Below are 22,596 nucleotides of genomic sequence, written 5' to 3' on the forward strand. Positions count from 1 at the left end.
AAAACTCAGCCTTTGATCTTTTAGGACGCCTTCCTCCTTGTCACTGGTTCCTCATCTAGCTTGCTAAATTGATTATAAAAATATATTCTTTAAAACATTTGACATGGTTCTAACACATGAAATAGCAATGTGGTTATAGAATGATTTTTTTTTTAACAAACAGTAAGTAAACCTATTTTGACCATATCTGTAAAACCAGGATCCTTAAAAAAATACAAATCCAAAAAATCCACCTATCTTACTGCTGCATATCTGTATTTTTCCCTTCTCAGGGGAATGGATTTTTTTTTCCTTTTTTTATTTCTTGTGGGGGCAGGCAAGTAAGTAGTATTATTTCCTCACTTTTAAAATTAAAGGTCAGAGGACTACACTCCATGCTCAGGATGAAGAACTGCTCTGCTGTTGCACTCAGTCCCCTGTAATCTGTTTGCAGGGTTATTGTCAGAGGAGAGGAGGCTCGTGACACTAAAACATTGAGACCAACTGCAGCAAACTGAAAGCACAAGTGCAATATGAAAGCCCGACACAAATGAACAAATTGCTCTGCCACGAGCGTGCATGGCAGTGATGATATTTCACCTCTCTTTGAGCGCTATGCCCTTGCCTAAGGTAGGGATTCCAGCCCATTCCTGTGCTGTCAGCAGTGGCAGAGGTTGGCGGACGTCTCTCTGATGCCCTACAGCCCCCTACCTGCTGGGAACGTGCAAATGGAAAAGTACACGCCAGAAAATAAATCTGTAGTTGAAAGACACTTTGGAGAAATCCCTCCCCTGCCAGACCAGATCCAGCCCTGCAGCGATTGGAGAGCAGGTGAGGGCATAAAGCAGGAGGATTCTACACTCAGCCATTAGCTGAGCTCCGAGGATCTCACTGCAGGAATGGCGCGCAGGCCAAAGCGAGCGTGACGCATCAGGTAACAGCAACTTTGGCCACCTGACAGACTGTACATGGAGACTGTTCCTGCTTTCATTGCAGGGACAAATGATTCTTGCCAGCATTAACGAAGATCTCTGAAGCATCAGCACAGGAAACGGGCATAGGAAACGTCCGTGCTGTAACAGCCTTTAAGGAAACGCTCCTCACAAACCAAGCAATTTCCATCTCTATTTCCAGCTCTTGAGACCAGCAGCTTAACCTTTCTTTCACCTCCCTTTTGTGAGCTATGCAGGCAAACCACAGGGGGAAGAGATGAGAGCTGGGGTAGGGGGCAGCCACTTGAAAACCTGATGCTGGAGAGAAGGCTTCTGAAATGTTAAGGAGACTTCCCGACACACCAGCCCCCAGAGGAGTTAAATTCCACCACCATGAAACATTCTGCTGCTATTAAACAGCTTTTTTTGCTCATGTTTCAGGGCATCAGAAGAGGAAGTGAAACAGCATTAGCTGCTTCCTGACTTAATAGAAACCTTGGAACGACCATCAACACACACTTATACAGTCAAGATTGTACAATACACTGATGCGCATTTAATGATTTTAGCTTTCCAAATAAGCAAAGGAGATAAAGTACTATCTTGCAATTTTTTAGGAACACTCTTTCCCACCTCCCCAGCCAAGAACTCATTACACAGAATGTTCCTTTCATGCATTGGTGTAATTGAAGGCTAGCATCCATTAGCATATTTCTTGTTTTAAGTACAGCATCAGAGAAATGGGAGTGAGGGGGTGGGAGATACATGCAATGGAACAGCAGAAAAATATATACTAAAGAGGTAGATGAGCTTTCAAAATATACCCAAGAGACTGCGAGTATGCTGAAGTTCACCACTGTATCACTACAATCAAAATAAAATCCCTGACCGAGGGCCAAAAGTGCATTATTGATAGTCAAAACACTGCCTAACTCTATTTCAATATGATGTGGAGGAAAAAAAAAACAAACAAACCACAAACGGAATCCCTCTGTACATTCACAGTACCCTGTGAATGAAAAGCTAGAGAGACATATTAAAATGAAACAGTTCAAACAAAGTCTTCCTGGAGTTAGAACATTCCCACCCTACAGTGTTTCTCAAGCTCCAAGGACTATTAAATAGTGTTAATGTTTAGCAAGTATTTAGCACTTTATGCTTTCAGAGTGATAAAAGGCACACACACCAGCCATTCCCCCTCCCCCCCCCCAAAAAAAAAAAAAAAAAAAAACCAAAGGGAAAAATATTAGAACCCCCCTGAACAAAAGGCAGAAGTCTCCCTGTTCCCACATGGGGCAAGGCTATGGCAACATTCTTCATCCTGCAGTTGGAGAAGACAGAACATAACACCATGTGGTGGGATGAAGCAGAGAGGATGGCATCAAGCAGACTGTATGTATTGGAAATACCTTTTCAACAGGGAAAGATGGACCAATCTAACAGGAAAGCAGCACTGACAGGCTTTGCTTCTGTGCATATTCAAGCCACCCAGGTTAAAGTCTAGTTCCCATGCAGAACTGTTTATTAGTAACACCAAGCAGCTACAGAAGTAAGGGTGAGAACCCATGGGAACAAACCCAGCATTTTAAACATACCATCCCTCCTCTCCACAAAACAAGCTTTTAAAAAAATCCCATTTAATCATAAAAAGAAAATTCAAGATTAAATGCAAATGGAGAGCAGGATGCAGAAAGGAACGAATACCCAATTTTTTTTTATCCTACTGCCATGTCAAATCAGGAAAGGCTTTGGCAGAAGCAAGATCTATAAAAGTAGACCATAAAAGAATAGGTTGGACTTTTTACATTTAATTGCTTTCTGAACCTAAAATCTGCCTCAGAGATACTATGGAAAACACTTTCAAGTCTTTAAAAAAAAAAAAAATCACCAGGGACATGAAGGCCTCATTGTTTTCCCCAAACTTTATATGTCAACACATACACATGCATTAAAAAAAAAACCCTTACCTCCCTTCTGAGACATTAAATCCACACAATGTTTCTTGGAGAGGGTATAAAGAAAATGTAGGTCAAGATGTTGAGATAGGGATTGCTTCTGAAAGATGAAAGTGTAAGAGGACTAAGCTTTCATTCCTTATGTTTCTTTGAGATTTCAAACAGAGTGTTATTTGATAATGGTTCCTTTCAGAAAATTGGAATTTAATATAGCTAATTATAAGTTAGAGAATTAATGTACAGTCAGTACTCCAACAGAGCTGGTATACCGTGCTGATGCTTTTTACCAGCGAGTCCCCAATGCTTATTATAGATCTTTTCTCCAAATACTAAGGCCAATCTGTTCTCACATTAGGCTGGATGGCCCAGGAGCTGGGGTGGGGAAAAGGAAAAAAAGAAATCGCCTTGGCTGTACCACTGAGCCTGCAGCAAGCAGCCTGGAGTTGCCAGCATGGCAGGGCACTGTGTGGCATAGGAACAGACCCTCACACTTCAAAGGGAGCCCAGAAAATAAGAGGACGAAGACAGAATAAAAAACACAAGCAGCTGTAGAGGAAAAGTACACACAGCAAAACACCTTTTCCTCCTTCCAATTAAAAGGGAGGGAAAAGGTTGTCAACAGAAGATGAAGAGCTCAGATAAACAGAGAAGGAGTACTCCTAGTTGTTCGGTATTAATATGGAAGTATCTGAAAATTATTTGTCCTACGAGCAAGCATAAGCTAAAAATCCTGACCTACATTTCACAGAGAGCAAGGGGTATAAATAGGAATATCTCTCATGACAGGCACCAGCAGCAGACGCCGCTAGATTTCGACCAGGAACAGTTTCTCTGCAATTCTGAAGGAAGCCATGCATCAGTGTTTCAGGGACCTGTGCAGGTTGGGGATGGTCTGTTTTTAGAGATGGCACAAATGTGTTCAGCAACATGTGCCTCACATAGCTGGTTAGTAAGTGCAGCAAAACTGCAACTTGTGTAGACTTAACCATCGATCGTACTTTAGTGAATTTTGAGAGCAAAATGTATCCTGTGAGAAACTCCTACAATCCATGAGGTTCCAGCAGCTTTCCCTTTGTTCTTCACTGGAGTTTCTGACAAAGACAGTGTATTTCTTTAAGGACTCAGATGAGCTCTGTGTTGAGGTGTCAATCAGAAGGGCCATACCTCAGTTCTTCCTCAAAACAGTAACTACAGTCAGCTGAGCTGCAAGTTTTGGGGAGGGGCAAATAGAAATGCGCGTGCTTATGAAACAGGGCTTTCTTACACGTTAGCAAATTAATTCTGCTGGAGTCGTATTTTCATTTGGCATGTCATTTTCATTTTCAGCTGGCAAGTCCTCACCTGGTTTTAGAGCAGGACCCCTGTAAGTAGTGCTACTCTCCAAATAATCTTCTCTTGAAAGGCCACATCAGGACAAAATCTGCCCCCTACAGAGGGCACTTTCTCTCTCCTCATACTGCAAGAATTCCCCAAATCCTGCTGAAATTGCCACTACCACCTGCTCCCAAACCTTAGGGCTGAGATCTTTCTCCTTTGAGCTGCAGAATAGCATTCCACTTTAGAGCAAACAGACAGACCAACCAAAAGCTCAGTGAGATCCCTCCTACTGACCTTAGCACTTTAGAAAACTGAAGATTTTTCATGACAAGAGGACACCAAACCAGTACTTTTCCATTGCTTTCAACCTGAGTAAAGGGAAAGAGACAGCATGGAAAACACCATCTCTTTCACTCTATTCTCATTCCAGCTGCCTGAAGAACTACCTAGTCAACAAAAGTCAGGAGTGACATCAGCAACGAATAAAAGCCTGGAAGTTATTTTCCTAAAACCTAGGTAAAGTTTCTGAGTCCTTTGTCTGTCCTTGCAGAATCTGTCATGGAAGTAGGAAAGCACAGACTGAAGAGCAGACTCTTTCTCACAGGAGTCGGTCCCTTTCTAAGTTTCCCTACAAGTCTAGTTTTCATGAGACTATCCCCACTGAGTACAAAATTAATTGAGAGGCTTTAAAGAGAAAATTACTGTGCAGTTATAGTTTTGATCCAGCCAGATAGCAATCCAGCACAATCTCAATATCCAGCTATGCCAGAGAAACTGAAAGTCTGCAAAACTTTCCCTATAAACCCCAATATTCAAGTTTGCATGAAGTATTTTTAAGTTCATTTTTCTAATCAGTCAACTATTTCTAAAAAGTCTGCTTTCCAGGCTGTTAATGGCAGAAGCCTAGATCCACAACAGAAAGAAAGGTGGTTTTCTGTGCTAAGCAACGCCTTAACTAACGGCCCATTTATTCTACTTTATGAGCAGAGTACTTGTATATAACCCTGTGCAATGCTATGGATGTTAATCAACCTTCATGACTTTGCACGCCAGTTTTATTGGAGCGCCTTCCATGCTGGCATAAAGGGCACTTTGTACCCAAACAGTCTTCCTCCAGCCTAGCAGAGATCAGCATCAGCTTGCAGCTCAAAAACCTCTCTTTCACAAAGAACATTTACTCTTCAATTCTGGTCTCTTGTTAATGAGACTTTAAATATTCAAGGACAGCACCATACTGTTCGAAGGTAATCTATGAAAGACTGCATTTAAATCTACAATTGCAAATGGGCTGTGTTTATCTACTTAGATAAGACAGCCTTGTTCATTTCAATTAGAGAAGGTCAGTTCCAGGCAAATGTAAACTGTCATTTGAAGTTCATCCCTGCAGGACAATGAGATGAGGTAAAGCTTCTGGGACAGGTTTCCATCTAAATAAAACTTGACAACTAGTCCCTAACCACAGACCTCATTGTTGCACAAAAGGCCATCTTCAATTGATTTCGGGGAGGGGGAGAAGAGCAGCAAAAACCCATGTTTCAAGAAGATTTGGAATTCAAGCCACATTGCTGTAACTTCTATCCCTTATTCATGACTTCCACCTGAAGGTAATTGCTGCTGACCCCCCGAGATGCAAAGAGGCAGAACAACTACTCTAGAAAGCACCAGATTTTCTTATCTTGGCAAAACAGAGTTATTTGCTTACTGCCCCATCAAATAGATTGTCATATTAGAGAGAAAAGTTAGGTGTCTTCTCCCTGGCAAAGAAACAGCATGTTTCCAGACAGACAGACCGCAGGAACCAAGAGCAGGGAAGAGAAACTAAGTCTTGCATGCAGACTGTGTAACAGGAATATCCTTCTCTCCAGCCCCAGCCCACTCCTGTACTAAGCCTCAGGTTTGTGGCTCCATGCAATTTTATCGCTTCCCTCTGGCATATGGAGCCACAGACTGAGAGAGAGCCTGAGGCTCTGAAACAAGATCTCAACGTGCCAGCAAGGGAGCAGGGGTCAGGAAAAAAAAGAGGGGGATGAAATTCCTTTTCAGCCCTCTCCATCTGATACACCTGTATGTGCATGTGGCAGTAGAACCAGGATGCCTTTTCTCAATGAGAAAATACATAGATATGAAAGGACACACTTCTATCACGGCACCCTCTTCCTAACATTGTGACAGCATTTCCACCCCAAACAGAAAGAAATTTCCCACGTTGTGAAAAAAGGAAAAAACTGTACTGTTTCTGTACCATTTTCATCACTTTTAAGCTTCTTTCAATCCGTCCACATACACAGGAGGCGTAACTTAAAAACACTGGGGTGCTTGCAGAGCATCTTTAAAAACAGTTGGCCATGGAACATTGTCACCTTTCACAGCACCAGAGACAACAACCACTGTGTGAGGGAGGTATTTTAGGGAGTACCTGCTTTTGAAACAACCTGGCTGGAAGACAGCGCGTCAAGATGCGATTTAGATCCAACATGTCTGTTTACACACATGCACACACACACAAAGACTAACAAGAGGCTGAACTGAAATACTTTTAAGGTCAACCACTGCTAAAGCTAAGTGAGGGATGAAAGAGGGAGGAAAAAAATGCAATTGAATACTGGTGCGGTCTTTTAGGCATTACTCGGAATGGCTGGCTGAAGCTGCCAAACCTTTAGCAGGAAAAGTGGCTTATCTCCTGGCTTCCCAAATTGCACCAGAGGTCAGCTGATGAGGTTTCAGGAGTTTGCCAGCTCCATCCCTCTGTGGGATCTTTGGCAGATTGCTCCAGCTGGGCTCCTTCCAGCTCTTCCCTTTTTTCCATTTTAGCGTATAGCTTGAATAAAGAAAGTAAGATGAAGGCTTTCAAAGATAACGCAGTCTTTCACAAACAGATGCAGAACAAAGCACAGGAAATTCTGAGCAAAGTAAAAAAATGAATGTTGTCTGTTCAGGGCTTATCTGGAATGAGTTAGCCCCTCAGTGGACAGATCTGAAACATCACATGGTCCTGACTCTGATTGCAATGCTCACTAACAGACAGTCTCATAAGGGGAGAAAACAGGATGGATAAGGGTGGAAATTCACTTGCCTACAGCTCTCAGAGATGGAAATTCCTTCAGATGTACCAGAAGAAACACTTATGAGTTAAGCTTGTCACTGTTATCCTTGCTGCCCTAAGCCCAAGGCTTCTGTATCTGTACCTTTGACTTGACCAACAACCTCCCCAATTAAATTCATTTAAACTGGGAAACAAAGGGCATAGAAGCCAGATTACTCAGAATATGCATTCAACTAACTCTGAATACATCATCTTAACTGCTTGTAATAAATCTGTGCCAGTCAGACACACACACACACACACACACACAAAGATTTAAACATGCAGCCACATTTATTACTATGGGAAGCAATCTGCTATGACTTAACAGTATACGTACTAGGCTATATTTATTTTTTGGAAGACATTCACCCACAAGCTCTGGAACGTATCTGCTATGTGATGAACCTCTCATCATCATCAGTTACTTAAAGAGAGCAGTTATTTCAGAACGGTTTCTTGCAGATTTTAAATCAAAAAGATCCAAATGAAACCAAACCAAAATGTGGAGGCATGCACTCAGAGCACAGACCAATCTGTTATGAGCCATGAAATGAATGTGACTAATTCCTGAAGAGTTTCATTGCTCTAAAAAGGTGACTGGGTTTCTTGCTCTTCACATCCAAAATTCTACATTCAGATGTGGATCAATGACACTTAAAATACCATGACACCAATCTACCAGTGCCTTCAGTTTACATCACTACAACGATCCCCAAACCCATTTTGATTGGCATCCCATATTCTTTACAAGTCAAGGCCTCTGAACACAGGTAACATAGGGCATTTGAGGTGAAGAGTATACACATGGGCAGCTGTGTCAGGCAACTTGCTGAATTGGCTACTGTGCCCATCAGCAGTTACAGAATGTCTGCTTTTTCTTCTAAAACTACTTTACTGCCAGGGTTGACACAATAAGGCTTACAGCACACATGACACCTGCTCCAATTAAACACAGCCTAATGGCCTTAGAAATGTCCTGCTGGAGCAAATAGTTCTCAAACTCTTTCAAACAGAAAGTAATTTCTAAAACGCCCCCAACGTCAAATATAAACTGCTGTGGAGGTTCTAGCACACAAGACAGCCCCTTGAAGTCTGAAAACATATTCTTTCTATTACTCTGAAAGCACTCCACAACTGTAGTCTTGCACTAAAAGCTCAAAGCTGTAGTGTAAAAATAATTAGCAAAGGCCTTATTCAAAACCAAGCAGAGACAGTTTCAGAAAATACAGTTCCCTAGGACTGACTACAGTGAACTGCATTACACAGTCTGTGTGTATGAGTGAAACTTCTCTCTGCACGTACTTGTAATACTCATTTTATTTCCCATTACATTCTAATTTCTCAGTAAATGGACTATGCTATTTTAAGGACTGATTTAGTGGTCTCTCTTACTCTCAATTCTAAAATAGGCAAGCTAGAATTGACAAAAGGTACAGGTTTTGACAGAGCTGGCAATCCTGTGATGTAAAAACACCACTACTCTTTCGGTTGTAAATACCAGCCAAAAAGATGCCATGGTACAAATTTAGGCTGGAGATTTTATGGTTGATAAAGAGAGAATTGAACAGTTTACCTGTCCGCACTCAAGGGTGCTCTCCAGTCTGCTGACAGAGAAAACAAACTCGAGGCAGCAGCTATGCAGATTTACCCTGAGTCAAGGAAAACAAAATTGTTTTCTCTGCTGGTGTTAAGGCCAAGTTTTGTATCGTGGAGAATCAACACAACAAATTTCACCATTATGTAAGAGGTGATTTTGGGGTTTGTTTTGGGTGGAGCTTTCTTGGTGCATTTGTTTCTGGGGTTTTTGGGGGTGCTGGAGGTGGTTGATAGAATCATAGATTATCCTAAGTTTAAAAGGACCCCCAAGGATCAGAGTCCAACTCTCATCCCTGCACCATCTGCAGAAGTCACACCATTCCTGGGAGCATTGTTCAAACGCTTCTCAAACTCTGTCAGGCTTGGTGCTGTGATCACTTCCCTGGGGAGCCTGTTCCAGTACCCAACCACCATTTGGGTCAAAAACCTTTTCCAAATATCCAGCCTAAACCTTCTCTGACACATCTTCCCTTGAATCCCGTCACTGAGCACCACAGCAAAGAGATCAGGGTCTGCTCCTGCTCTTCCCCTCACATGAAAGTTGCAGACTGCAATGAGGCATCCCCTCAGTATCCTCTTTTCCAGGCTGAACAGACCAAGTGACCTCAGTTGCTCCTCATATGGCTGCCCCTCAAGGCCCTTCACCATCTTCGAATCCTTCCTCTGGACTCTGACAACTTCATATATTTCTTATACTGTGGTATCCAAAGCTGCACACAGGACTCGAGCTGAGGCTGCACCAGTGCAGAGTAGCGTGGGACAATCACTTCCCTAGACCAGATGGCAATGGGTTGGTTTTTGTTGTTTGTTCTTAAGAGAAACACAAACCTAACCACTTTACTTGTGAAGCACTTTTCAATGAACTTTTAAGCTACATCTTTTTTTGCTCATATTCCTGGCAATTGCTGTCCCTTCTAGCATCCGAGGTTGTGGTTAGATGAGATGACTGTGCCAGTCCTAAGGCTGTAGTTAGACAAGATGAATATGCCAAGTCAAGCAGCTTGCTACTATCAAAAGGGATGAGGAGTCTCTTCCTCCAACTTCAAGGTACTCTGGTGCCCCATTTCCACCCAATGAGCACGTGGTGCTCAAGTGACCTCTTAATGAATGTGCATAGTTCATTAAACTAGAAAAAAAAAAGACATGTTTTTAAATATCTTTTTTTCTGGGCTAGCTAGTTTTCTGCCACGTTACTACTCTTTACCAGCTGAACTGCATGGGCAGACAAATGGCAGAGCCAGCACAAGGCACAAGAAGCAGGGCCAGACCCATCAGGTACTGCTGAACTCTTTCCCACCTTTCTTCAGCTTATTTATTTTAGCCTACAATAACTCAGTCTGCTACAGACAATGCACACACCTTTGCAGACTCTTTGTTTCCATTTTCATTTTCTATTACCTACGATTAGCAATATGCAAGGAGGCAAGATTATTTTTACAATTTGTTTGCCCAGAATTGCATTCAGAAGCAACAGAAGCTCTTTTGAGATGGTCATGAAATAAGTTTTAAGAAAATTAATTGTACAATTTCTCTGTTTCACGCGTTAAAGAAATAGCCATCTCTGTTACATTTGAGAGGAAAAGGAATATGGGTGTGCTGTGAAAGAAAATTTTCTATCAGTCTTGCCAACCACTGAAATTTTATTAAGACAGGAGCACAATTTGGATGGACATAATCGAATTTGGCTGATATCACTGAGGGCATAATTTGGCCCGCAAAATTTTTTTTAAGTGGTGATGATGGAAAAGGCAAAGAAGAACCTGTGTCAGACAACAAACAAGCAAGTCCCTGGCAGGCTCAAAATTAATTCTATTCTAGGAAACAAAGAAAGGAAAAGAGATTTGGAAATTTTCAATGAAGCCCAACTCAAACATCCTATTATTTATTTGTTTATCTTTAAATTCACTTGACAGCAACCACCAAAGTGAAAGTGATGTTGAGTGCCATGACAAATTTGCTCAAACACTTATTTTCTGAACCTTTTAGTTGAAAACATCTATATTTAATCACAGTTTAAAACTAGCCAGAAAGGCTGTTTACTCTGAATGTAAAGGGAAAATACTGCAAAGTTGAAAGAGGTATTTCTGTTTCTGTAAATGCATTTTTAAAACCCACTTACAGACAAGGGTCCTTGGCACAGTCACAATCCTCCGCTAAAGCTTAGGAGACAGACAGACATTACCCACTGTCAACAAATGCAATCTCACATCACTGATGGAGTGAAAAGCTCCCTAGACAAACGTTAGCAAAAACCTTCCTGCAGTACTTAATTGCAGCCTTCAGAAATAAGAGAGATGAAGTTAGCAGTATAACTGAACCATCACAGTGAATAAAGAGGGCTGCTTTCTCGCTCAAAACTGAAGGCTGAGTAGTGACCCAGCCAGGGAAGGAGACCCACACCGCTCTGGGCACACAGAGGCACAGCTGAAACAACAGCACTTCCCCAAGGGCTGCCGTGTTTTCATCTGCAGGAGTCAGAGGAGAAGAGACATGGTCTAATGGAAGACATGGCTGCCCAGCTGGCAGCTGCTGCCATCCCCTCTTAGTTAGCTTTTGGCAGATAATACATGGCACTGAGCTGAAGCACCCGGCTTAGAGCATTTAGGCATTTCTACCACATCTGTTTCAATTTTCATGCCACGCCTGGAATACCATCTACACAGCCAGGGAAAAGAGGCTTCACCAATAAACTGAAGTCAGATGAAGACACTCCCATGTCACCCTATCACTGGGTACCTTCCTTTCAACATGGCTCACTGGGAAGCATGGACAGAAATTTCCCTGCAGTGAGCAGTAAACATTTGAAAACTCATGCATCAATGACGAAAACAGCTATTTTAAGAACGCACTGCTGCCTGCCCCAGCTTGCTTGAACAGACAGTGTGGAAGTCCAGGGATGGGCAGACCAGGAATCAGAGACTGGTGCTGCCAGTGGGTCTGGCACCACAGTCCCACCAGGAACTGTCTCAGAGCCTCCTGCCTCTCAGTGTGGAAATGTATTATTTGTGAAAAACCAACTCTCCAACAAAAATCACGTGAACTTTTGTGTGGGAATGGCTGAGGGCAGAAGCAGACCAATACAAAGTGGTGCAGTTCCCATCCCTGGAGTTGTTCAAGAAACAACTGGACTTAGTACTTACTGTTGTGGTCTAGTTAACAAGGTAGAGATCGGACAAAGGTTGGAAGTCTTTTCCAACCAAAATGATTCTGTGATGGAAGAAAAAGCACCAGAGACTTTATGGTCCAACAATCACCTCCATCCACATGCTGACATAGTTCTCACTCCATTTAAAGAACATACATAAAATAAGTAAGTTCCTTTAACAACCTTATATGTAAGGTGAAATCTCTCAAAATAGCACAATTATGTTTTTTTACTCATCTCTTTATTTACTTAGTGAACAAGACTTCAACTTCTGCCTTGAACCAAAGCATTCCCTCACATACATTTGATTTCCCAAACAAATTATGCCTGCTGTGGGCTTAACCTAGATGACATATTTGCCATGACACCTTTCTAGGACAAAGTATAGGTAGTGAAAACAAACTATCTGCTTGAATAGTTCTAACGTCTGGTTTGTCATCTCTGTAGATTAACTAACCATCTTAAACAAAAAAGGAAACTTTGTCACTTTTTCCATTCAAGAAACTTCTGCATCACGAATTTCTTTACTGTGAGTTTTGAAAAACAGAACTTAAAAATCTTAGGTCATAAAAGTCTGCTTTATGATATAGTCTTTTGAGGGTACTGGATTTACTCTCATCAACAGAATGCAAGCCATCATTACATCTTTCATGGGCTTTTTTATAGCCCTATCTCACATTTTAAGCTACACAAGAAGAAAGCAATTTCCCAAAGGACTTAGTTCTCCTTTTAGATGAGGATCTCTGAAAATTGGTATCACTGTTCCAAACACCAATCCTTATTCTTAAAATCCTGACGCAAATGACAGGCAGCAGTAATCAAAATCAGTAAAGAGGTCCCACTGGGTTTTTCCAGCACACGACCTTGTTTCCATAATCAGAGTTCCAGTATCCCTTTTAAGGCTGCAAAGAGTTTCTTGACAACCAGCACAAGCACCTCCTTCAAATGTTATGTTCCCAAGGGCTGAAGAGGAAAATGCAGGAAAGAGAGGCATACTGTAGGGTGTTGTTCTATACTCTGCAAATATCCAGAGTCAACATAAACACACATGCAATATCACCGCTGATACGACAATCAAAATATAACCACTCATCTTTCTCTTTAATCAGAACCACTTAAGTAACAGGGTTTCAGACACAAACTGAAAATGGCAGGGTTATTTTCAGGATAACAAGTAGATGTAATAGTGAGACAGAGAGAGATATGGTATTATCATACATAAAATTGTCAAAAGTAATTTCAATTTTTATTTATTTTAGATTTTATTTTTATTATTCAGAGAGGCACAGAAGTTAATTGTCTCAGTGCCACCACCAGCACATCAGAGCTTGCAGAAACTTTAATACAGAAAAGACTTCTGTTAATGGGTTCATCTTCCACATTTAAAATTAATTTGCTTTTCACACTATCAATCAAAGAGGCACCATTATTCCAGCTACCAAATCATTAACGATACTACAGAACTCACCAGATTAAATACAATTGAAAATCATTTTCATACAAGTTTAGCTGCAGCTTCACAAACACTGGCAGAGGAACTTTTGTAGCATGTCCATCAAACTTCAGCTACTCCAAATGCACAAAAACTTCTTAAAGACACAACTCGCAAGGAGCTGGTGTACCTTTTACCTTCCTCTATTGCCAAAAAGAAATACTTTCTACTAAAACAATTTACAGATTGCAAGGCTATGAATAAATAAACTTAAGGAATGGCAGTTATAAAACTAGACAAGATAATGTCTCTCTGCATTACAGATGGTGGCACCAAGATGAAATCCTGCTACCCAGCTATTTGCAGTCCCCTCAGCTACTAGAAGCACAAAAGACCAATCCATGCTCTTGCACAGAGCAGGGAATTCAGACAGCCTGAATCACATCCCTCCTTTCCACTTTTGAAAATGGTTACATTTGCCAGGTAGTGAAAGGTGACCTATCCAATTTTCAACAGTTACACAAATAAATGAATAAAAAATGGGTCACTCACATAAAATTATATTTAACTGCATGCTACTCTTCAGAGCAACATGCAAAACAATGGATGTGGCGCGAAAGTTGTGCAAAGGACAGATACAAGGAAACATTTTTTCTTCCCAAGAACATGAAATCTGGGATCTAAGACACAGCCTTAAAATACTACACATTTCCCTGAATTCAAAATAGCTCCGTAATTTCTCTGGATGACCTGCTTTTTTCTCAGTCCATAGAGACCCATGGATTTGAAAATACATGGCTACATTTTTTTTTTAAATGCAATGAACAAATTGCATGTTCAAATTGATTTTCTTGATGTCACTGCACAATATCAATCCTCCTCCATTTGCTCATATTTCTCTGCATAATGAAAATTTTTTCCAATTATCAGTGGCTAAAAAAAAAGGCTTTTGGACAGAGATGTTGAAACAGAGCAGTGCCAAGAAAGGACTTTTCAAAAATCATTTAGCAAACAGAAAGAACAACATGGAATATCATTCTGGCTCAAATAAAAAAACCTAACCCTCAGATAACTGGTCATCCATTTCTGTGAACGAGAAAAGCTCTGAAGATGTGAGCTCTGCTGCTGCCAGGGGAAGCCAGTCGCATACTCCATGCCTTGATACCTGCATTGATGCACTCCCAGCCAACTCACTTTTTATCTAAGCTGCCTTTGGAGAAACTAGACACCATGAAAACCTCAGTCATCCCGCAACCTGGCACATCATCAAAGCCTCCTAACACACAATTACTGTGCTTCATGCCTTTGGACTTTTTCCCTTTGACTAAACAAAACCCCCACAATGGAATAAGAAACTTTCCAAGAGAAATTGTGTTTGACAGAAGATCAATGATGCAGAGGTGTTGGAGGGAAAAAAGCCAATGCTGTTTTGTGTACACCTCCAAGCTTATAAATGCCTTGCTCCGAAAGCTAGATGCCCCTTCCCATCAGATCAGTGTTTGATGTTATTACTGAACACAGAAGTCTGAGGTCTTCTTTAATCACATTAAGGAGTTTGCAATTTCTTACGCAATACAGTGACTTTATCAGGCCCCCTGTAGTTCTCCAGCCATTCCTCTAGTTTTTTGCCTTGTCGGCAATAATGGCTCAGTGGAATCTGACTCACCATGTCAACAACACAAGCTACATATAAATAACCTACCAAGCAAGCACCCAGCTGCTGCTTTAATGCATTAGCACATGTATAGCTATGCAGATGCCTAAAAGGAACTGCCATAAACCTCCATAAAGAAACAAATAAGCTCTTGTGAATGAAAACTGTAAGCCTGCCCAGAAATCTGAATCCTGCTAGTCATAACTTTCAAGGCTCAAGCCAGCATGACAAAGCCTTTTCAAGTAAGGGTGTAAGTGAATGTGAAAGAGACACACTTTATATTCACCTCTCAGGACACCATGGCTTTTTAAAGCAAGCTTTAAGGGAAGGGGAAGCAACATATAATAACTGACTAGAGCATTAAAGAAATAAAATTCAATTCTTTTCAAGCTCCTGCCATCTAAGCTTGTCCGCATCTCCTTTTAATACCTTAAACAACTGCTCTGTGAACTATTAAAGTAGGGGAGTCCAGTGTCACAGCGCTTGTGTCCTCTCAGCCCTTTAACTCTGTATGTAGATCCTATACTACTTCACCTGTGGACTTGGATGACTCCTGAGACGGATGCTAGTAAGCCAGTTCTTTGCATCTATGTGACAGTATGTAAATTCTGTCCAAGTGTAATTCCCCAAGGTAACTGACGCCCATCACCTCTAAATGGTTACCTTCTCTGCTGACATACTCAGCATATCACGAAGGAAAGTGATTAGAAGGGCTTCTGTTCTCCAGATCTGTGGCCTGTCCTGTCCTCCCACCTGCCCTCCACTCTGATCCCATCTAAGTCAGTTAGCCAGAAACCAAAACATACAGATTCTTCAACCCAGGCATTTCAAGCACACCAGAAACAAGTTCCTCTGTGCAGATCAAAAAGGTGCAGTGTATGCCAGATGGTCTCCCTCCCTGCTAGAGCATGGAAAAAGGACTGAGTCCTTCCAGCACTACCACAGAGGTGTCTCACCGTTCACTGCCTTGAGGCTCCCACTAATGCCATCGCTGTGCTGCCGCTTCTGTGCATTCTTGAACTCCTTCAGTGATAAATAAAGGACCTTCCGCACCACCCTCTCCTCTGACCAGGGAATCCCATCACTGTCATCCTAAAGGAGATGGAAACAGAAAGGAGACATCAGTTGCATGCACCTGAAACAAAACAAAAATCCAAACAAACCCAAACCCCCAAGGCCTAAGGTATAGATCATTTTTAATTCAGAAAAAAAAAAAAACCCCAAAAAAAGAGGAAAAAAACCTGAAAAAATACTATGCAAGAAAATGCAACCTGATCAGCTCTAACAGAGAACAAAAACATAAGTATTATCATCAAATCAGAGCATTAGTCCCTTTAATCCTTTATTCTGGAAACAGCAGTAGACATGTACCAGGTGTTAGGCAGGAGGTAAAACTTAATTGTTAAAATCCTTATAATGAATCCCTCATGGAGAAATTTATCACAGCCAGGAAGTGTTCTCCCTGGTAATTAAGAGGAGGGAAGAAACAAAACACTAAAATGAATGTTGCAGAAATTGAAGAGGCAAGTTTGGTGAACCAACTTCACTTGTTGCCATTTTTGCCTTTGTTTGTGCCTGTTGGCTCAGGTTATTTTTCTTTCCTTTTTAGTGATTTGCATTAATTGCAGTGCTACAATGAAGTTGTATTTGATAGCAATGAAGTTATTCTGAATTTATCTCAGCATAAAGCCAAGTGAAATTTGGCTCATGGGACATACATTTTCTATTTTATTTTTAGGAGACATGCTATTTTGTCAATAGGAATACTGGTCTATGTCAAATTTAGTACTCACTTTAGTTAAAAGATTAACTCCCTGGAAAAGCATTTCCCTAAAGCCTTTAGCATTCAAAGAAATTAAGTCAGCAAATTGATATAAAGACGTAAGTGACATAGGTAAGTCATCATATTTTCATAAGCCCCACAATTGTCTTGGGGTCTTTGGAAATCACTATTTGAGCATTCTTGCCCTTCAATTCATCAGGGACTACATCACTGCCAAAGCAAAAGATTAACATTTCTAGGCAGACCTGAAGTGCTAAGTGTACCACACTGTACTGTCACTGTCAACTCACAATGGAAACTCCACAAGCCCCATCAGAGATCCCCACCAGCAAAGGCAGGAGAGCTGAGATCATCCATGTGCCAAAGGAAAGACAGACATTGCCAACATCCAAAAAACTAAGCACAGTTTAGGGTGACCAGTGATAGCTTTTTCTTTGCTCCTCTAGTGACACATCGGCATTCAGCTGCTGAATTGTGATCAAAATCATTTCCATCCCTCACCCTCCCCCCCAAAAAATTCTAGGACAAATTACTTGGCTGGGGTTAAAAAAAAAATAAAACAAACCCCCCCCCCCCCAAAAAAAAAAACCAACCCAAAAAAACAAAACCCAACAACAACAACAAAAGTAACACAATTAGTGCAGTGAAAGCAGCCCACATTTTGGCAGTAGGATGTGCATTTCGCACGAGGGACAAGCTACTACACTTTGAAGACGGCTGAGCTATGCCCAGAGAGTTTTAGAGTACAGGCAGCTCTGGGCCAAGAAAGCAAACTTTGTAACCAAACACCCACAGCAACCAAAAAGACAAAAAAATCTCTGGGCGAGCATTTTAAAAGGACTAGTACATCCAGTTATTTTGTCAACAAAGGTTTACACAAACAACTCTGGCTTACCATTTTGCTGGCAATGGCAGCTTCAAGCCCTAAGGAGAAGCAACACTAAACACGAGAGCGCTCCAGCCCAATTTTAACAAAGCTTGCCCATGGACACCCTCATTTACATCCCCACCAACAAGGGCCCAATGGGACATCATGCATTTCTGTTCACACGGGAACTACTTAATAAATCTGGAAGGGAGTCAGGCTCAGTTAGGAAACAGATATAAATACCTTCAGCCCCTGCCCATGTTAAGGACACAGGCCTGTGGACACCACTCACTCCCTTCACTGGCATTCATACTGGAAGCTGCACAAAAACACCCATCGGTTCCTGATCTCATGGGCCCATTTACCCTCATAAAAACCCATTAAAACTTTTTTAAAATAAAATTTTTAAAAAAACCCAACCAAATAAAACCCCCAAACAAAAAAACAAACAAAAAACAAAACAAAAAAACAAAAACAAAAAACAAAAAAAAAACCAAACCAAAACAAAACTAAAAAAACACCTCACAATAGAAATTAATTCCTCTCTGTAACAACGTCTCACTTCTTCAATAGTGACAGGGTGAAACCTGCTGATTGGACTGGTCTTTAAATCCGGATGTGCTGACAACAGGACCTGTGTCCTGGCACCAGCAGGCTACAGTCCCTCCTGAGGAAGGGAAGGAAGGCACCCACCACCACATACCAGCAGCCTCTGATCTAGGCCACCCTCCTGTGAGGAGCTTAGAGTCATCTCCATCGCCCCAGGCAATATGCTGGATGCAAAAGAATGTCATGCATCCAACTGACACCCAATTTTCCTGCAGCCAAGGTGTCTCCCTGGTGCCAGCTGGAGGCCCCAGCAACATGCAGGACACGGTCCCACTGGTCTGGGGGCTGCCTGGGCATTAGTGCCACCAGCGAAGAGATGAGTCCCAGAAGGTGGGAACAAAGACCTCAGCAGGCCCTGAAGCAGCTTCACACCACACTCAATTCCTGGAGCTGTGAAACTCCAGATGAACCATATTGGCTTCATCTGCCCTGTGAAACAGCAATGCTGCGTCCAGTGTGCAGAGTCTCTCCACACCAGAGCCCCCACCAGCTCAGCTGTGTCCAGGCTGCAGCCGCTGTCCTGCCTGCACCGCTCTGCTGTGGGGTTCCCCTGCGCACACCACCCAGCTTGAAAAAAAGTCCTCAAGTTCTCCAACACCGTGTGCTACCCGAGGTCAACAAAATAAGGGGCTAAGCTGCTGCCAACACCCGTATTCACATGGCTCCATATTGCAGGAGCAATGAAAAGGTTTCACAATTGCCAAGCGCATCTTCCCTGGAGCCTATGGCACAAAAGCAGCCAAACGCAGGAAGGCAGCTGAGCAGAGCCCACCTGAGCAGCAGCTCCAGCTCCTGACACATTTAACCAAAATTACATGGGTCAGATCACCTCTGCCTCATCACCCCAGTGGACGGAGAGCTGTTGTGTGCTCGTGTGCCTGCTCTGCTCTCACACCACCACCAACTGCAGGAGTTATCTCACTTTAGCAAAACATACACACACCCAGAACCGCTTAGAAATACGGTCAAGTGAAAGCCTTGAAGAATTTAATCTATGTAACTCCTCAACACCACCCCATCACCCCCACCCCAAACTCAAAGGGACTGGCTCAATGGCTGCCTTTAAATATTTCCACAGGGAGTAGAGATTTGTTAATAGATGGCTCTCAAGGCTGGCAGAGAGGGGTATAGTATCATCCAACAGCTGGAACTCGACTCAGAAAAATGTAAGACAGAATTAAAGAACAATTTCTGCAACTGTGCAAGTAATTAGCCATTGAAACGACTTATGGGGAACTAATGGATTGTCCATTATTGACTCAGACCCAAAAAAGGACTGAACAACATCTTAAAATGTAGGTTCATCACCACAAGCCCACAACCTTCACTGTGCAGGTTAGCTGAGATGATATCTGCCTCCCTATATGACAATAAGATTATCTTATAAACTCAGAATAAAACTAACAGATGCAAGCAACCAGGGAGACCCTAGGGCAGAATTAAGAAACACAACCGCATCATCTCCTTTAAATAAAATAAATAACTAACTAAAAAATCATGCCGCCGTCTTGGTTATGCCATTTCAGGGAACCACACATTGCACATTTCTGTTTGAACTTCAGCAATCATAATACATGTTTAATCAATATATAACAATAATTATATATATATAACATACATCGATACATAATGCATATATTTTTGCTCAGAAATCAAAATGTGCATCACCTGTACCTTTCATCATTCACCTACAGCTTAGGTTCTTGTTCCCTGCAGTCGAGCTGCCTGGTGTGCACATGTGGCCTGCACACAGCCTTTCTATTTCCAAAATAATACTCAAATCCTAATTTTTAAAAAGCAGAAGCATGGGGCATGCCTAACACCACCTCCTGGGCAGGTGAAATGTCAGCCTGAAATCATGAGAGTTGCTGGGTTCCTTGGGCAGCAGCAGCAGCATGACTCAAGGTTCTCCCCTCATTCATTGCAGATACAGCATTCTTCAGCCTGGCCCAGCCTTGCCTTAAGCAAACAGGAGTTATAGTTCACAGGGTAAAACAAAGCTGGAACAAGGAAGAATGCATGCAGCACTCCATGTTATTTGCTTTCATTTTTATGTAAATACTTCTACAGCAGCGATGGTTTTATTTGAAAAGTCAGGACTTTGTAAGGTACAAAGATACTTATAGGCATGTGTGTTATGACTCAGTGTGGCTGGCATGCTTCCAGCTCTCTCTTTGGGTCTTTCCCAAGCACGCATCTCCTGACCTCATTCTTCATGCCAGGTTGCAAAAAGCAACACAACAAAACACAAACTCCCTCTTTTTTCTTTTTCCAGCACTGCATCCAACACTCAGTTAAAATCACTGTGGCACCCAATGCCCTAAATGAATTTGCTTTCATGGTTCAACAGCCCGCAGAGAGTCTTTCCTGCAGATGTAAGAAGGTCATTTTGAAGCAATGGGAAAAATAAACCACAAGTTTCTACCCTTTCCTCAAGGATATTTTTGAAGGAGAACTATTTCAAAGGGTGGTTTTTACTGCATTTATAGTAACATAAAAAACCCATGTCTTTTGCATGAAAAACAGACAGCACATTTTCATAGATCATACAAATTACTTTTCAGCTAAAGGACCGAGATAGAAATGTTTGTTTACCAGATTCAAGACTTGCAACAGATTTTGGCCTTTTGGCTGTATATGATCAATGGAAAAGAGTTATACCTGTTTTTCTCTAAAAGTCAGACCAAAGAAGAATCGGTGTAAAACGCAGATTCACCTTCCGTGCAGTCTTGGGGAAGTTACTGCTGCTAGGTGTGATTAGCACTTATTATCAATTACCTTACTCATTTACAAAGCCTAATTTCTCGGTATGTGCATGGCACAGAGTGAACCTCATGAGTAAGTGCTAGGTCTTACTGCCGTAGGAACACAGGTACTTCCCCTTCTGCATTAGCAGAGGTCTCCATGGTATCACAAAGTTCCATCAGCCTCCACACCACCACTCCAAATGCACATGGCAGAGGAAACCCCACTGTTGGCCCTTCAGTGTAACCTCCCTCTCTGAGCAACCTGCAGGACCCAGTGGGCTGTTCCACGACCAGGCAGCAGAAGCTCTTCTCAGCAGAAACTCCTAGCAAACGTTTGAACTCCCAGGGTAACAATTTGAAACCAGACTGTAATATATTCAACTGAAGCTCCATAAATAAAGATTTTTGGCTCCTTCTGCCAGTTATCATGCTGCTTGGACTTCTTACAGCCAAGCAGAACATAGTGCAAACTAGTTACACTCATATATATCCACAGTAATATCGTTGTAGTCTTTCGCTTATTATCAAGGTCCCTGCACTCCCTTCTCTCAGAATAAAGTTCACATTTATTTAATACTTAACCTTTTAATCAAGTTTAGCTATCCAGAGAGGATGTAGCAGTTTCTTGTTTAAAACAAACTGCTTATATTCAGTGAGAAAAAATAAAATCTCATGAATGGCTTAAGTTGATGAAGATTGATACAGCTTGGAGACTTTATAGTGGAGTGACTCATGCCTTCTGGAAAATGTAATCTGTTCTGTCTAGTTTAGGAAAATAGGTCATGTTTTAAAAATGTGCTAACTAATATGAAGAAAAGGGAAATTTCCTTTATTAATGGCTCTGTTTTAGCATTTAAGTCTCTCTGGTAATTATAGCTACTTTTTCCCCACATACTTCCAGAAAACTTCCCCAAAGAATTCACATTACATTACAGCTCCCAACTTGAAGAACCGATGTTATCACGGCAAAGAAACAATGGAAGAAAACAAAAACCTCTCTTCTTCCTGCTTTAGCACTTCTCCTACAGCCTTCATCCCCTGCAATCTCCTATTCGTCTTGCCTTCTGCTGCACCAGGGACTGCATTTCCTCCTATCAGATGAATTCTGAAGAGCAGCACAGGAGAGAAACGCTCTGGTTTTTGGGTCACTAAAGGCCTCGGGCACTTTTAAGCCCAGTGAGCTTCAACCTGCTCTTGCAAAAATACATTATGGTAGAAGAGTAACAGCCAGAATCTCCAAATACAAGTCATTCCCAGAAGTGAGTCATAAAAAAAAGTTCCTAAATTTATCTTACGCCTAATAATGAAATATTTAAAAACAGTTGTTTCGTCTGTTAATTGTTTCTTTTACATAAACTTAAGAGGCCTTGATGATGTTTCTGCATCTCTAGAAAACTATTACTCAGTATGAAAGTAGTGAAAGCTTAGAAGCTGTCAACTGTTTCCTACACTGGTCTGCCAAAATAAATACTAAATTAATTAATTAATTAATTA

At 41.6% G+C, this 22,596-nt stretch overlaps 1 protein-coding gene across 3 annotated transcripts in view; it reads right to left on the reverse strand.

Annotated features, from left to right (window-relative positions):
* JARID2 (jumonji and AT-rich interaction domain containing 2) overlaps positions 1-22,596 on the reverse strand; it is a 211,872-nt gene that overhangs the window by 104,061 nt on the left and 85,215 nt on the right. For all 3 annotated transcript variants that reach the window (XM_066188926.1, XM_066188936.1, XM_066188916.1), the window contains exon 2: positions 16,052-16,187. In XM_066188926.1, coding sequence (XP_066045023.1) covers positions 16,052-16,187 — 136 coding nt within the window. The remainder of the gene's footprint in view (positions 1-16,051; positions 16,188-22,596) is intronic.

The sequence above is a fragment of the Chamaea fasciata genome, unplaced genomic scaffold (genome assembly GCF_029207755.1).
Source record: "Chamaea fasciata isolate MVZ Bird 193981 ecotype frontalis unplaced genomic scaffold, bChaFas1.0.hap1 SCAF_1, whole genome shotgun sequence".
Lineage (NCBI taxonomy): Eukaryota > Metazoa > Chordata > Aves > Passeriformes > Sylviidae > Chamaea > Chamaea fasciata.